At 36.8% G+C, this 16,524-nt stretch overlaps 1 protein-coding gene across 1 annotated transcript in view; it reads left to right on the top strand.

The window, feature by feature from the left end:
* The window catches only part of DDC (dopa decarboxylase), a 52,070-nt gene that overhangs the window by 26,316 nt on the left and 9,230 nt on the right, over window positions 1-16,524 (top strand). Inside the window, exons 8-12 of the mRNA XM_066326863.1 lie at window positions 2,026-2,120; window positions 3,960-4,027; window positions 9,761-9,837; window positions 13,583-13,602; window positions 14,357-14,455. Of these exons, the coding sequence (XP_066182960.1) occupies window positions 2,026-2,120; window positions 3,960-4,027; window positions 9,761-9,837; window positions 13,583-13,602; window positions 14,357-14,455 (359 nt within the window). The remainder of the gene's footprint in view (window positions 1-2,025; window positions 2,121-3,959; window positions 4,028-9,760; window positions 9,838-13,582; window positions 13,603-14,356; window positions 14,456-16,524) is intronic.

Here is a 16,524-nt window from a genome sequence, read left to right as displayed (position 1 = left end):
TCAGTTACAGTTTTATTTCTAATATTAGGTCAAGCAGCAAATGTGCATTTTCAAGCTGTTGAAAGAGTTAGGGGACATGGCCTTAAGGGTTTGTTTTCTGAAGGGGGACGTATTTTGGAATACTGTCCAATAAGAATTACTCTAAGTGCCTCAGTTTGTAACATGCTTCTTCAAGCCGTTTTACCTGCAAGGGCATCTAGAGCAATGCTGAATATCACAGAAGAGTTGAGCTCTTAATTCTGCTCTGCAGCAAGTATTTTGTTCCTGACTTCTAACAATTATAAAAGGTAGGGAAATACGCACCAAAAATCCCCATCTATTTTTAATCCTTACTCTCCCCTTCTCAATTTCCTTCTTCTTCCAAGACAACAGGACAAATGCCAGCCAGTGTGTTTAGTACAGTGATCAAGTCATGGACTTTTCATAAGTATTTCTTTCTGTGTTATGGTTTGTTGTATCAAGCTTTGATCTGCAGCAGGGCTTGGTGAAATCACGTTTGCTGGCTGATGAAAATGGTACCAAAGCACATCATATCTCTTTAAGTGTACATTTGAAATCTGTATCTGTACACAAAATCCATATCTGTGGGCAACTGGAAGCAACTTAATAGAAACACAGCTTGATTTGGTGCCCTGTTAATGTGTTCATCTGGGGTTGTAAACTTTGGGGCTTATGTGGTGGTCATTTCCTCTGTGAGGTTTTCTGCCTTTCAGCACAAGCCCCAGAGACTCAGTTTCTCCCAGTCCTTCTTTTTAAACAGGTTCCTAGTAGTCTGCTTAGCAGCTGCAGATTATTTTGCTGTTTGTGTTATTCCTACAGACCTATTAAAACAGTGACACTGATATTCTTCATCCTAGCAAGTAATCATTTGTTTCACTTCAGTGATTCCCTGCTTGTGCAGCAGAGCCTAGCAGGAGGATGGCATACCAGTGAAGTCAAAAGTCTCATGCTAGCTTTTCTGCCTGATTTTCTCCTTAGCATACATGAGGAGCAGTCCTATGATACAAAGGCAGTGTCTCAAACCAAGTGTATTTAAAAATAGATAATCAGTTAAACTTCCAATGTGCATTCAAATAAACCTAAGTTGTGGATGTTGTGAATAATATTATATTAGCTTTCCCAGACATTCATGCAAAAGGAAAATTTAGTTCACAAGAATGCAGATTTCAGCATGGACTTGGTGCCCAACTGCAGATCTCAGTGGATATACCTCTGTATGTGGAAATAACCATCAAAATTATTTGGTGGCCAGTGTAAAGATGTAATGTAGGCTTCAGCCATCAACTGATAAAGCATAATTGTTATCGAGTGCATTAAAATACTGTTCTCTAATAGAGTGTGAATACTTAATTACAGAGTATATGTGAGCTGCTCATATGCCTAATAGTTCTGCAGAAACCATTCACTGACTAATCAAAAGCAGCATGTTTCCATTTCTTAGCATTTCAGTGCTTGCTTTTGCATGTGTCTCTGTCCTTGAAACAAATAGTTTGTTGCACATAGTTCAAAAGCATGTGCATGCACATTTATCAATATGTAAAAAATACTGTTTAGAAAAGTGTTTGTGATTCACGAGTTAGAAGTTGGGAGCACAGCTAATATTCTATCTCCTCCTGCTAAAGTAGTTTTATTACCATAGAAATGATACCTAAATCTCAAGATACATTTTTTAAAGTGTATTTTATAATGGTTCTTAAATCAAAGCCACAAAATAATTTATGTTGCTTAATTTTAGTAAGATAAACCTAGAGATCCTTAAGGGTCCTTTCCAGTACAGGATATTCTGTGATTCTATGGTTCTGTAACTTTTTCCAGTAGAAGTGGGAAGGAAAAATAATACATTATGTATACATTTTTATATATTAATCAAAACCCAGGTGGTGGAAACATTTAATATCTTAATTTAATTTTAAATTGAGAAAATAATAACATCAAAGAGAAACCTCTCAGGAACTTGGTTTCATGCAAAATAATTGGGCTTTTTAATCTGCTGTTTAATTTATTTCCTTCAATTATTTTTTGTAGGTAATAAGGAAAATATCTGGATGCATATTGATGCAGCCTATGCAGGAAGTGCTTTCATCTGCCCTGAATTCAGGCATCTTTTAAATGGAGTGGAGGTGAATGAGTGTTTTTTCTCTAGCAGCCTGCTGAAATCTTGCTCTTTTGTAGAATTTGTGTGTCTATTAGGCACCCAAATTAATGGCTCTTCCAGAATCTCTGAGCAAGCTGCGCCTCAGTTTGCACTACAAATGTACATTCTATTACATTACTTAATTTTTTTTAATTTTTAATGGTTTATATTGGGACTATGCAATTGTACTCCTCTATAAGAAGAGGAGTCATACTTGTCATTCAGAATAACAAGTACTGAATCAACATATAGAAAAGAGGAACTTTTCCCCAAATATTGCTTAAGACATATTTTTAACATCCTAATTCTACATTACACAAAAAAGAGGGAAAAAAATTGACAAATTAATGAGCTCATTATGTCTGATTTTCTTCTTACATGCTCAAAGTCATAGTATAGAGCCAGTAGCTGTATCTCAAACAGACAGTGTTTAATAACCAAGAGACCTAAATGAAATATTCCCCCAACAGCACTGCTGTTCCTTTCCCCCTGCCTTGCTGAGCTACTTGGCATTCAGTTGCTTAGATAAGAATACTTCAATTTCCTGCTGCTCCCCTCAGTCAGATAAGTCCTTGTCTTCCACGTCAGTGGAGAAAATATTACTGTTTGGTAAAGCCAGAAGTTTAAACACAGCACTGATAGGAAGTGACTAATGAAGAAGAGGAGGGAAAACCCCCTCACAAATAAAGCATTTCTTTCTGTCTCTTTTTTATCAGTAAATGAAGCTTGTTGTAATTTCCTGTGGGGGAATATTTTAAAAAATATTGTTATTGGCTCCTGAAGGAAATGAAACAGCATCCCTTGTCTGGGCCAGAGTTTTTCATAAGGGTAAATATTTAACAACCATGAATAGATTTCCTACCTTACATAGTACAGGGTGATAGCTAGATAGATGTAGAGATAGAGAGATCGACAGATCATCTCTTATTAGAGCAATTGATAATTGTTTACAGGTGACAGGGGATGTTATGAAAAGCAAATGAGAACAGAAAAGTGCTATGTGGAATAGTCAGACCTTGGTGCTGCCAGGTCCTCATCTCCAGCATTTTAAGGCTGGTGACTTCTCCCTTTGTTAAAATTGAAAACATGGATTGAACCTTTCCGAAATGGTATCCATCTTACCCACCTGTGTTTCTTCTGATGCTCCACTTAAATATGTCAAGTAAACCAGGCCTGGCACATGGTGTATAAATATTTATTTATTGCAAATGCTTACTTTTTGTTGTTTTTTCTTTTGATTTGGATGAAACAATAATTTCTACTGAAAGAAAATACCCTGTCAAAAAAAAAAAAAAAGGAAAAATAAAAAAAAAATTCTAGTCAGTTGTAATTTTTTTAAGGAATATGATGTGCAGATTCTGAATTACATATATAATTTATTGCTCTATATGAATTTTGTGTGTATTAATTTAATGTTCTTGGAAATAGAAGGCTTAGGGAATTGTTATTGGAAAATATGATATGAACTCCAGTGAATGTTTCTGAGTATGCAGATTTATTTATTTATTTGTTTGTTTGTTTGTTTAGGATCACAATAAGATATACTTTTCCATAACATATGTTTCAAGAAAGAATGATTGCAAACAAATGCTCAGAATGTTGTTAATACCACTAGCCTAACTGCACACCTAAGGTGAATTCCATTCCCAAAATAAATGAAGATTTGACTACAGCAATTACTAAATAAGGTGACACCAATATGAACATTATAAAGATCTAATTAAGGAATTGATTCATGGTTACACGGGCAATTTGACAAAGTCATATCATTAGTACATGGATCCTTTTCTCTTTCACAATTCTGTTTTTATTTATCCATTCTCAGTTTGCAGATTCATTTAACTTTAATCCTCACAAATGGCTCCTAGTGAATTTTGACTGTTCTGCAATGTGGTAAGTATTACAGTAAAGGAAAACATTACTAGAGACAAAAATGAGTTATATTAGTCTTCCTTTCTAGCAGTAGACCTTTCTTTATATTTCTCAATTGAACTGAGGAGAACTGCATAGCTTTAAATCTTACAGATTATTTACAGAATTCAAGCTTTCATTTAATCCAAGTTTCAAAAACATGAAATTTCAAAATAGGCCTGAGCTATGTATTATGTTCCAAAAAGAGAGAGAAGCCCCAAAAATCTGCAGTTGTATACTTGCTCCATTTTGAGACTATTTAAAACTTTTAAAAAATTTATTTTAAGGATATCAGTGCAATGAATAGCATGCTAAACAGGGCTTTTTTTTTTTTTTTTTTCCCTTTTCCATAACATTTCTTTTGGTTTGATTATTTTAAAAGCCTCTAAAAATGTTTAAGATTAGGCTGATGAAAAGCAGTTGATTTCAAAAAGCTCTGTTTATGTAATTTTGTACTGACTTCCAATTTTCCCAGATGACAGCAGAGATATTTTGATACTTAAATGATGCCAAAATAGGAACCCATAGACCTAATTTCTAACAAAGGAAAGTATCATGGCAGTAATAATAGCATGAGTTTGTTAAAAACATTCCATAGTAGATGATCCTATTTTGTCCCAAATTAAATGGTAACCAGCATCACAATTAAGGATATTTATTAGCAAAACAGCTATTTAACAAATGCAGACTATTTATCAAAATAAATGAAAACATTAATTTCAGTTATAATAGAACAAAATTGGCAAAAAAAAAAAAAACAAACCTCTAAAACATCATCCAGATATAGGACAACTTACTTAAAAGAGGAATAAATGTAAGACAATGATCACTCAGTTGCTTTTGGTTAACCTTCATCTCTTTTAAGTTCCCTGGCAAAGTAGACTTTTATTATGGTCTTTATTTTATTATTTCAGCTGATGTAGGCATTTCAATCTTCCAACACATTGTGGCTTTTTCTTTTCCTTAGGCTAGATGGCTTACATTTTGATCCTAATTCATCAGTAGTGGCAGCACCTCATCACGTGCTGTGTCTCTATGTGTAAGGAAGTAGGAAGATGATGAAACAAACTCCTTCACTAATTCCACCCATCTCACTCAAAGACATTGTTAAACACTTGCAAATTAGACAGTACACTATCATTTTACTTAATGTTTGTAGAACAGTTAGGAACCACAGTCTAGGCCCTAACAGTTTAGTTTCTCATTAATTCTGCTTTCCCTGAAAACTTTGTGGAACTATGTTAAAGGCATTTTACCTGGCTTTCCAGTGAAACAAGTTATATACAATCACATTGTGAGTTCCCATCTCAGGTAATTTTAGGTTATTCCTAGTAAAGCTTAGACTTTAGACTTAAGAAGGTATTTTTTCTGCATTTTGTTTCTTGTTGGAGTTTTTTTGGGTTTTCTGGAGGGGTTTTTAGGTAGTTTTTTTTGTTGGATTTTTTTTTTTTTTTTTTTTTTCAGATAAGCCGTTGCACAAAATGCTTCTTTTCACAGGTAGGAAGATTCCAGTACAAAGACTCTGAAGAGACCTTACTATGTCTCTTTACTCAAAGTAAAAGTTTCACAACTCTAGCCACTCAGGCTTCAATTCAGCAAGGCATTTATGCATAGGGGTTATTTACTTAATATGGAATAAATGTATACTTAAACTCTTTAACTTGAAGTCAAGTCCATTGTCCAGCTAATTCTAAGACCCACATCCAAAATTCACCTATATTACCAGCTGTAACACTCCCTGACAAGGTGAAAAGTAATAATAAATGATGAAGGATGGTAAGAAAAAGCAACTATGAAGGATACATAGTTGTCTTAGGATCAATGAAAAGTATTAAGCATTATACTGTGGTAATATGGAAAGAGTTCAGTAAACGCTGAACACCATTTCAGAACAAAAATTATCTGAGTTCCATTGATGAGCAGACTTCAAAATAACCTAGACTCCTCAGCACATTCCCCTATAAATATCCGCATTTCTTTTTACTGCAAGCTGATTAAAATAGTTTACCCATTAGATCTGTAATGTAATTATGTAACTACCCAGTGCAATATGTGGCACTGATGTAGTTTCAGATTTGGAGACAATTTCGTTATAAATCTTTTGTAAAAGATTCACAGACTTCCTGATGTACAGAAAACAGCAGTCAGTTTCCTATAAAAAGGAATTTAATGCATCCAGTCCAAGAAGGGTGTATTTTCTATATTAAAATATTAGAGACCTTTAGAGACTTTGTCTTGAAACTACAGTCACTTTTGCCTGACTTGATATTTAATTGATATTCTGGAATATTATAAAATAATGAAATAATGGAATATTATTAAAAATGAAGAAGTGTCTTCATTCAGAGAGAGTGAAAACAATAATCTTGCAAAGTCTTGGTATTTTTTACTTTTATTACTCTTGTCAGGGTTTAAGTGTTAACTTTGATTGGGAATGGTGTTTCAGTAACTGGAAGAACGCGCTTATAGGAAATACTTATCTGTAGATCGTAGAACACAAAACAGTTTGGGTTGAAAGTGAACATAAAGATCATCTACTTCCAACCCCACTGTCTTGGGGACACCTTCCACTAGCCCAAGTTGCTCAAAGCCCCATCCAGCCTGGTTTTGAAGACTACTTGAAATGAAGTTGTATTTCACTTCCTGACTTCAGCTGAACAAACTTGAACAATCCACTTGAACACAAACTGAAGTGAAATTTTCTTGCTGGTTCATAATATGAGGTCAACTTTTTATCCATCATTAAAAATGCACAAAATAGTGAGGCAGTTAAAATCTGCCGATCTGCAATTCAAGTAAGTCACTTCTCACAGATTTTCATTTCTTATTTCACCAGCAGTTTTATTGTGCATTTTGTATTATGAGTCCTTAATATGTGAATCTGTCCTACTTAAGCTAGGTCTGGGGCTAGTAGCATAACATCCAGCGTAGAAAAAATTTCTAGTTTACCAATATAATATGTGAAATACATATTCACAGGATCACAGATTCGTTAGGGTTGGAAGGGATTTCTGGAGATCATCTAGCCCTGTGATTTTTATCTTGAGAGGTAGTCAAGGATCATCTTTCAGGCTGTTGGATGAGTGCCTCAAAGCCCCTTTAACAGAGAATCACTCACTACAGTCACTCAACTTATCTTTTTACAGTAACCACCATGTGGCTCCTGATGGAGGCTCTCCTTGTTTGCCTTGTTCATAGACGTGAGCAAACCTCTAAAGAATCATACCTGATTTTGGTCTGAATGTTGGAGGGGGGAGGTTGGACACCCCTGCTGCTTTTTGATCACCAGGGTCCAAGGTGTCTCAAGCTCAGTGTTATCCAAACACTGTAGGTGTATTGAGCTACATATCTACCTCCATTTCAGTCTCCCTACTACCTCTACTACCACACAGCCTGTTATCTGTGTCTTGTAATGCAGTCATCTGACAATAGGTCATCCACCTGTGCACACCTTGTGCAGGTACCAGCCTTTTCTCCAGGAGAGGTATCTGGTGATGCTTACAGAGGCTGATCTGGAACAGAAGGTAGACAGAGTTAAAGGAATAAAGTAGGCATTTATTGGAAGGCCTTGAAAGGATACACCTTGGGCAGTACAAGAGCCTGGCTGTGGTTCTACGCAAGGTGGACCCAAGATGGACACCTGCTCACAAGTCTTCACACTTCTATAAGTTTTGGTCCATTTACATATTGGGTTTAATTGTCCAATTACAGCTTCAGGTTATGAAGTCCTATCCTACCAGTTTACTCTCTTCAATTCACTGTTTATGCTTTTGGGCCAAAGGCTGTAACAGCAGTTCTTTGTTCTCAGGCTGGAAAAGGATTGTTTTGTCTGACTACCCTGTGAACAGAACTTGCTAACACTTCATATGAAGTTCAGACTCACACACTAAGACAGTACAGAATCTAAAAAATATGAAAGCTAAAATGTAAGGCATCACTGGGTATCCATATACCAGCTGTACTGGCATCTTTTTCTTACCAGTTCCGTCTGAGTGGCACCATCAGACTTCTCAGGGGCTGCCTCAATCAACACACTGGATTTGGCTCTGGGGTAGGGGCCCACCATTATGGCAGAAACCTTGAACGCTGAGCACTCTGGTGTGAGCCTCCTGGGCACTTAGGGCTTGCCTGAGGTGTGGACCTACTTGCAGAATGCAGCAGCACCCTTCCTGCATGTCCTGCCTGTGGAAACTTCTGTACCATTTGTGTGTCTTCTAAGCTAGATGTTGCTGCAGAATAGTTACCTGTTTCATTGTTTAATACAGAGTCTTACAGGAGAAGAAATTAAGTGCTCACAAAACATCTAAAGACATTCCTTGTAACTTGTATCAGCTGCATAGAGAATGAGCTACTGAAACAAGAATATATCAAAGTAATCAAATACTTCAAATAAACTACAGTAAAACAACCTAGAATTTTCTAAACAATATTTCTCCTAATTAAGCCTGTTTTCAAGTTACTGTTTTCTTCCTTTTGTCCACAGGACATTTCTAGCAATAATTAGGTTATTAATTGTTTTTATTTTATCTGAAAATCTGTTGCTATTTTTCATGTGCGTAAGTTTACTTATTTTCAGCTATGTACTTCCCATACCTGAAGGCAAATACTTAGCTGTTGACCTTGGTGCTTCCCTGATTAGTAGTGAGAGGAAGGTTTTTGTTTGCTTGAATAAGATGTTTTATGACCACAGCCTAGATGTGAAGCAGAGTGGGAATATGCACTGGCCTGTGCATTTATACATACACACTAAAAATATTAGAAATTGTATTTTTGCTTAGAAATTTAAAATTCTACATTAAACCATTAAAACACGTAAAAAAATTTGGGATTTTGTCATTTGGGATATCTCTGTGTTGATATAACTTCTGCTTACTTTGTAATATATTTGTAGGCATAATATAATGATGTAGCAGTCTTTCCCTTTTTGATTTATGGTTTCTTCTTCTTCTGCCTCTATAAACCCCAACATTTGTGGAGGTGAGTCAGTCTTACTCAGCATGACGCATGAAGCAGAAAAATCTTGTTATTAATCACTGGCAAAATACAGTTTATTCTCTCTAAAAGGGTTACCCTGGCTTTTGAGTCCAGTCACCTCATCCCTAGCTGGCAATACTAAGTTATGCTTCTCAGTGTAACATTGTGCTGTAGAATGTCTGTCAGGAACTGTGTAGTGGATCCAGCTAATGGCAGCGTGGTACTAAAGGGGAGTCTGAGTCAGGACTGGGGGCTTGTCCCTTCCAGTGGCTGGTGCTGCTGCTTCCACAGCAGCAGGGAGAGACAGTGGCCAGCACTCCCAAAGCCTCACTGTGGCTCTGTGCAATGTTTAGGAAGCAACAGCTCTTCCCACGCAGCTTTGTACTGCAGTAATTTCAAGACAACTTCTGTTGACTGCAAACATTAACATTGCTTCAGCTAGTCTCACATTCTGGTGTGAGTGTCTATCACCATAAAAAGATCCTCTATGTCTGTTTCTTGTCTGTTTTTAAATATGCAGTCGTGCAGTCATGCTGCCCGTTCCTGCTGAGCCTTACACTTAACTACTTGTAAGTACAGTACTGAAATGGCTGTGAAAAAGCACTGAAAATGGCACAGGCTGTGTGCAGGAAATATGCCAGTTTAAACACATTCAATTTGACTTCACTTCTTGTGAAAATTTAATCCCTTAAGTCTTTATTCTTAAATTTCTCAATTTGATCTCTTTCTTTTTCTATACAGGGTGAAAAAAAGATTCGATTTAATAGGTGCCTTTAAATTAGAACCTCTTTACCTGCAGCATCACCATCAGGAGTCTGGTAATTTTATAATTAAATGAGATTATTTTGTTTTGGTTGCACTCTGATATTTAATGGGAAAAAAAGGACTTAAGATGAAAACAGCAGTTCTTAAGCTACCCAAGTTGTTTAGGAGGCTGTTTCCATTTTCTGAGCACTCTAGGGAACTAAGCTCATTAAAGTGCAAATACATGTCTAGTGAGATTTTAGTTAGTTAAAAGCAATACAAGGAAAGTAATTTCATAAAGCATTATGCATTACTACTTTTATATTGGGATTTCCCCTGTTTCAGACTTACCACTGATTGATGGCAGGAGTGTTGAGAAAATTCTTATTATCTTTTGGCTGTCAGATAAACGTATTATTGGGTGTTACGTAACAAGTCCCTTAGCCTGTCTTCCCTAACACATCTTTCTCCCAAATGATTTCAGGATCTGAATTGGTTTTAGAGCTTCTAAGGTCTGTGACTTTTTTTCTTAGTTATTCAGGCAAGCTCTGATGCAAATTTTTCAGAAACCCATGTGAGGAGCAAACACTCCCTGAAACTGCAAAGAAGGGGTGAACTGTGTTTGCTGTGTGTGCTCTGCTTTTGAGTGATAGCTTTCTGGGACATCATGCTCTTACACTGGCTGTAGAGAAAGGTGCTAAGAGTGGACTATCTGTCTTGTACAAAATACTCATGAAAGCTCTTCACAAAATGCTCACTAAGAACTTAAAAAAATCTCAGGCTCTGTACAAAGCTCCTTACTGGATTAGTGCTGGTCCCTGCACATACCTAGCAACTGCAGAGTGATACTTGTCCTCCTGAAGCCCATTTTTACACATCTGGTTATTAACTGAATAATTGTGAAGAAGGTCACAGCAGTGCAGTGTCAACATGTGGTGGAAGTTCCCTCATAACTTTCTGAAGAGAGTGAATCATCTGTAGAAGGTCTTACCATTTATTCAACCTCATCGTTTTCCTGGAATTGCTGGTGCTGATCTTTGTTCAGAAGTGTATCCTGTTGACACTGACAACTCATTGACATTTAAATTAATACCATCAAGAATTCCACTATTCACTAAAAAGCCCTAGGAAAAATGGATTCATGTGCCTTAATCCTGAACTGGCATAAATCTTGTATTTTATTCCTTTCTTCCATTTCAAAGGCATGCAAACATAGAACAGTGCAGTAAACAGGAGCATGCAATAATTCTGGAGCTGATGTTCACCCTCTAAAAGCTTGAATTGTTAAGAAAAAAATATATACTTTATTTAGCCTTTTCTAATGGAATACACAAGTTACAGCAAATCCACTTAAGGCACTAGCTTTTACTTAACATACATTAAAAATATTTGTCTTCAGGCAAAAAAGTTCCAGCCTTAACTAAAATGAAAATATATTCTTGGGATAACTGATAGTGTTGATACAAGAACTTCTGGTCTTACCTGCATTAAATAACACCTGAAGGAAACCAAGCCTTTCTTAAAAACAGGAAGTTTCAGTAAGGCCACCTAGTTGACCTGAGAACTTTATCACTCCTGTTGGAGAAGGAGTTCTTTAGCCTTCATCTTGCCTTCAGAAGGGTGGTAGCAGGTAATGTGATCTAACATAATGATTTCAAGGAGATCAGCCAATTACTAGCAGTCTAGGAATGCTAGTTTTTTCCTATGCTCCATTCCCATTTGATATCAATTTTCCAAGGAGTTGGACAACCCTTCAAATGCAAATGCATCTGGTTAAACTCACAACCCACAGTTACTCCTTCAATAAACATGGTAAAATTTGCTACACGAAGGTTCTGCAGTCCCCATTGACCTCTGTGTGATTTATTGGATGTCAGCACTCGGACTTGCCGAATGGAGGATCTTGAATTCTCAGTATTGTCTGGTCTGAGAATTCCTATCCTGGTTTATTAAGTAAATGAAGTAGTATTTCTGAATTTGCTCATCTCTCACTCAAGAATTTAAATGAGCAGAAAAATATCTCTATCTGTGAGCAATTACTCCTAATAACCATATGGCAATTATGTGTGTCCCCAAGGGGAGAGTCTTTATTTTCTCATTAATTATAATTTTATGTGATTTGCATCATCACACCAGGAAGATTATACTAGCTTGCCTGGCAACCCAGGATATAGGTCAAATCCTCATGGCAGTGTTAGAAGAATGCAGCTTTATACTCTATTGTGAACACCACATACGCTCCCACAATGCAATTCCTCCTGGTTAAATACAGATGTAAGGCTAAGGCTTGTAATCAAGGAATCAAGCACTAATCATTGATTACATTCTGCTTCACAGCTTGTGAAAGGCGTTGTTGTGGATCATTAGACATAGCCCCTTCCAGGAGCGTAGGATTATTTATCTGTCACCAGTTGCTTTACTCTCTTTGCTACCAGTCTTGCAGCTATCAAACAGAAATGGCTGCTACAATGCAGAAGAATATGAATGTTATCAATTTACCTCGTTACCAAGCAGAGACAACCACATTCATTTCCTGAAGTCCGGGAATCGGTTAATGATTGTTGGTTGTTTTGTGGGTTTGAGGTTTTTTTACCACCTGGAAACTAGCATAGTAACAGGTTAAAGAACCTAATGGCCTCCTGTTACAGAGAAAGAACGACCATGTTTTTCCCTGTGTTTTGGCTGCAAATGAGAGAACATTGGCAACAGAGCTCATAACACGGGAAAAAGCTTTTGAGGTTTTTTTTTTTTTCCCCTAGAAAACATAAAGGCTGAAAAGCATGTAAATGGCATATACTGGTCAAATTCAGAAGCTACAATTCTACCTTCCAGCTAACAATTCCAGGAGTACTTAGCATTTTCCCAAGGAATCCAAGTACATTGTCTCCTATAAAGCTTATACTCTATTGCGGAGAAATAATGCAGAATAAGGAAGCTAAGCAGATGCTTCCTAAAGAAGTGCATTAAATATTACATCAGTTTAATTTCTGTCACTGTCTTACAGCAAGTAACTGACTGTGTTCAAGTTTACTGTGAAATCAGTTTAATTCCTTGATTCAAAGAAAAGGTAGGTGAATCCTGACACTGTGTGCTTATATAAAGGACATGTAATAATGCCCTCTACTTGCCTCCCTTGACTGATTTGTGGCTTAGCCCATCTGTGTAAGGGGTTTCATTCCATCAAAAGAAAAGCCGTGAAAAAAAATGCAGAGTACTATTCTCCGAGCAGGAACAGGTCAAATTCTGAGTCAATTTTTTCAATCACTTATTAGACATCCTGAAGAATTAGCAACAAATATATGTATGAGCAGAAAAGGTATTTAGAAGTGGATTATTTTAAAGAGTGTTACTAGTCACTAGGGTAAAGGCGATGATATTTCACAGCAGAGAATGAGTTATGAAGTGAATCTGGGGATTCTGCAAACTTGTTAAACCAAAATTATTAATAGGTGTTTTATCTACTGCTTGTTTTCCCTACAAGAAGAAAATAAACAGAATATTTGATCTGTCATCTATCTGTCATCTCCATAGTATCTGCAGTATATAACAGAAAGGAAATTAGTGTTTCTTCTGTAAACTGTTTGTTAGTGGCATATTTTGACTAGCTAAGGAACGAAGGTTATTACAAGCACTTTCATTTAACATGCTGCTAAGTACCCAGCTAGATATTTAGTGGTCCTGTTGACACTGATGATACTGAAGTTTGTAGCAGATGTAAGGGATAGATAAGGTACAGCTTTTGCAATAACATTAGAATGATTAAAGTCTTTGGTTGTTGTGATGATGATGCAATGTGAACATTTTTTCTTTAATTTCCAGGTCTTGTAACAGATTATCGTGTAAGTACAGCATTGATGCAATAATTAATACTATTACTTGTATGTACTGGTATTTTTAGGAATTCATTTTCCATTACTATCATAAACTTCCAATCTTTATGTTTCTTTACAAGAAAGATGCAGCTTGCTAAATTTTTTAACATTCCTCAAACAGAAATTTTGGGTGGTTATTTTTTGAAAAAAAATTGTTTAAAGGCAGAAATTGTCTTGCAAATGCAATGTCTTTAGATTTAGGCAATAGAAAGAAATTTCCTAAAGTTGTGGGTTTGGTGTTTTTTTTTCTTTAACATAGTGAATAACACAACTTTAAAAAAAAAAAAAAAGCATCTCTATTTTAATCTTTTACCATGGAAACACTGTTGTTTTGAAATGGAAAACATGCTTGTCTTTGGAGATGCTAGCCCCACAACTTTAAACAAGCCAATGTACATGAGTTTCTCAGATACTTGTTTTTCTAAAGCTTTTGAGAAGAATTCAGGATGCACAAAGGAAATTTGATGTGCCTTGTGACCCTTCCATTCTGACTCCAACCTCCTTTGCCAATTTTAATTTGAAAATTTTGAGTATTATAAGGTATTAATAAACAGAGATTGATAAACCAAGAATAGATATTTCTTCTATTATTTGATCCACCTCTATCAAGTGCCCGTAGGATCTGGCAATGTGGTTCACTTTAGAACCATGGCAGAGCGTAGGTTCTGCAGTGTCACTGCAATGGTGATCTCTGACACGGGCTCTTCTCTCTGGGTTGCAGCACTGGCAGATCCCCCTGGGCAGGAGGTTCCGCTCCCTGAAGCTCTGGTTCGTCCTCAGGATGTACGGGGTCAAGGGGCTGCAGGAGCACATCCGCAAGGTGACTGGGAATTGCCTTCTTGGGTACCCTCTGGTGGGACAGCAAGGGAAAAGCAGCTGGCTGCCCATCTACTGTTCATGACTTCTGTACACATCAGAAAGCACAGGACACAGTTTTAGGCAGCTCAGTTCAACAAGAATGCTGCTCGTTTGCCTCATGTAAGGTCACGATTTCATATCATGGCTGGATCAAAGGTGCCATTCATTTTGTGCTCATCTTTAGGAAAGAATTGGAATTTGGAATTTCTACAGTATGGTACCACAGTTCCCTCTCAAATTAAGCCAGAGACCATCCATGGTTTTATTGTGGAAATACATAGATATTCATTACATTCTTATTAATGTGCATGTATTGATAGGATGTTTAGATTATTATTAAGGGGTACAGTGACTTATTTGGCATGTCTACCTCTGCTGTTGCTTTTTTTCATGTTTAAAATATGTTTAAAAAGCATGTGTACGATTTACAGTTTGTTAATACTGTTATTACAAGGTTTATTCTTGATGAAAAAGGGAGGGTTTTTTAATCACTAGAAAACACATGGCACCTGTATAAATTATATATATATATACACTTCCTCTGTAGCAGTAAAGTCAAATTCAAGCATACCTTTCATCTTTATGAAGTTCAGGGAAACCTCTAGTGACAGGAGATCCATGACTTGGCTTTAAATATTTACAAAAATATCCATTAGCTAAGGGCCTAGCCTAGCATACCAAATTCCTTGCAGACACACATTCCTTTCAATTTTGGTACTAAATAGAAGAATTCCTAAGTATAGCTTTGGAAGACTCATATCAATTGCATGGCCTTTTGTCAGGCTGGTTTCCACAGGTTGGTATTTCCATTCAAAAAATTCCCTCTTTCCCTGTCTCCCACATATTTCCCTGACTTTCCAAAAGCTGCTTGTCTTCATAGAATCATAGCTGAGGACCAAGCCTTGATATTTTCTGTGACAATACAGTTCAGGAAGGCTAAGCAAATGAATCTTTTCTTAAAGGTACCGACTCCAAAGTAAAACCCTTGTATGTTTCCTCATTTGTAAAGGCAATTCAGACAGCTAAGATTTAAAAGAGCTTGTTGAAACAAGTGTTTGGTTTATATTTCTAAGAGCTAAATTGTTCTTCAGTATAGATATAAAAATAAGTTATGGAAAGACAAGAGGGATAATTAGGTGAAGAATTTTTCTCACTGTATAAATCTTCAAATTGGAACCATGAAATTAATTTCTCCTCATACCTCCTCACCCACCCCCAATAAATGCTGGTTCAGTGGGTTCCAAAGCATCTAAAAAAAAAAAGGTAATTTCTATCTCCAGCAAGCCTCTGTTGAACTTAAATTTCAAGAAATAATTGCATTTCATTTGCTCCCTGCTCTCGCAAAATTTAAGGTATCTCTTGTGAGTTTTCAGATATCTGTTTCAGAAATGCATTTCTTATCTTGTACTTGCTCCTGTCTTCTCAGGAATTATCATGAGCTCTGGGTGGATGGTGAGGATCTTTCTTTTGGTAGAGTAGTAATGAAGTATCTAAACCAGCCTGACATTGGTTTAAAATTTCAAACCTATAGACAAGTTTCCAACTGAAAAATAATTTGGAATTTACCTTCAGTTGTTAGCTGAACTCTAACATTGTTCATCCCCATGCCTGGCCTTGAGAAGCCACTTTCTTTTAAACATGTTGTAGCATCTTGCAAATAACAGTTTTTATATTCCCATTGCTGCCCAAGGCAGTCCCAGGCTGGAACTGTCTCCTGTGTACTTGGGACTTTCAGCTGGCTTTTAAGGGAAGCCCTGCAGATGCCAGAAGTGTTTCTGAAGCTGCATATGATGATTTGCAGATACATTTGAGTGGGTGATAGAGTGGATATAGGTAGAATGAGAAGAGACCTAGGAACAGTGGCAGAGGCAGGTACTGCAACCTTCCAGCGGAGAGCCGAGGGGCTGGAGCTGGGGAAGCAAGAAGAAGTGGTCTCTCTCTCTCTCTCTCTCTTGTGTTATTAAGGAGTTGCCCCGAGGAAAGGGTAACACAGTTAGGCAGAAGAGGTTTGAAGCAGCTCCTTGGGCTGGA

Source organism: Sylvia atricapilla, chromosome 1 (assembly GCF_009819655.1).
Source record: "Sylvia atricapilla isolate bSylAtr1 chromosome 1, bSylAtr1.pri, whole genome shotgun sequence".
Classification (NCBI taxonomy): Eukaryota; Metazoa; Chordata; class Aves; order Passeriformes; family Sylviidae; genus Sylvia; species Sylvia atricapilla.
The sequence above is the reverse complement of the archived record's forward strand: the minus strand, read 5'-3'. Positions and strand labels throughout refer to the sequence as shown.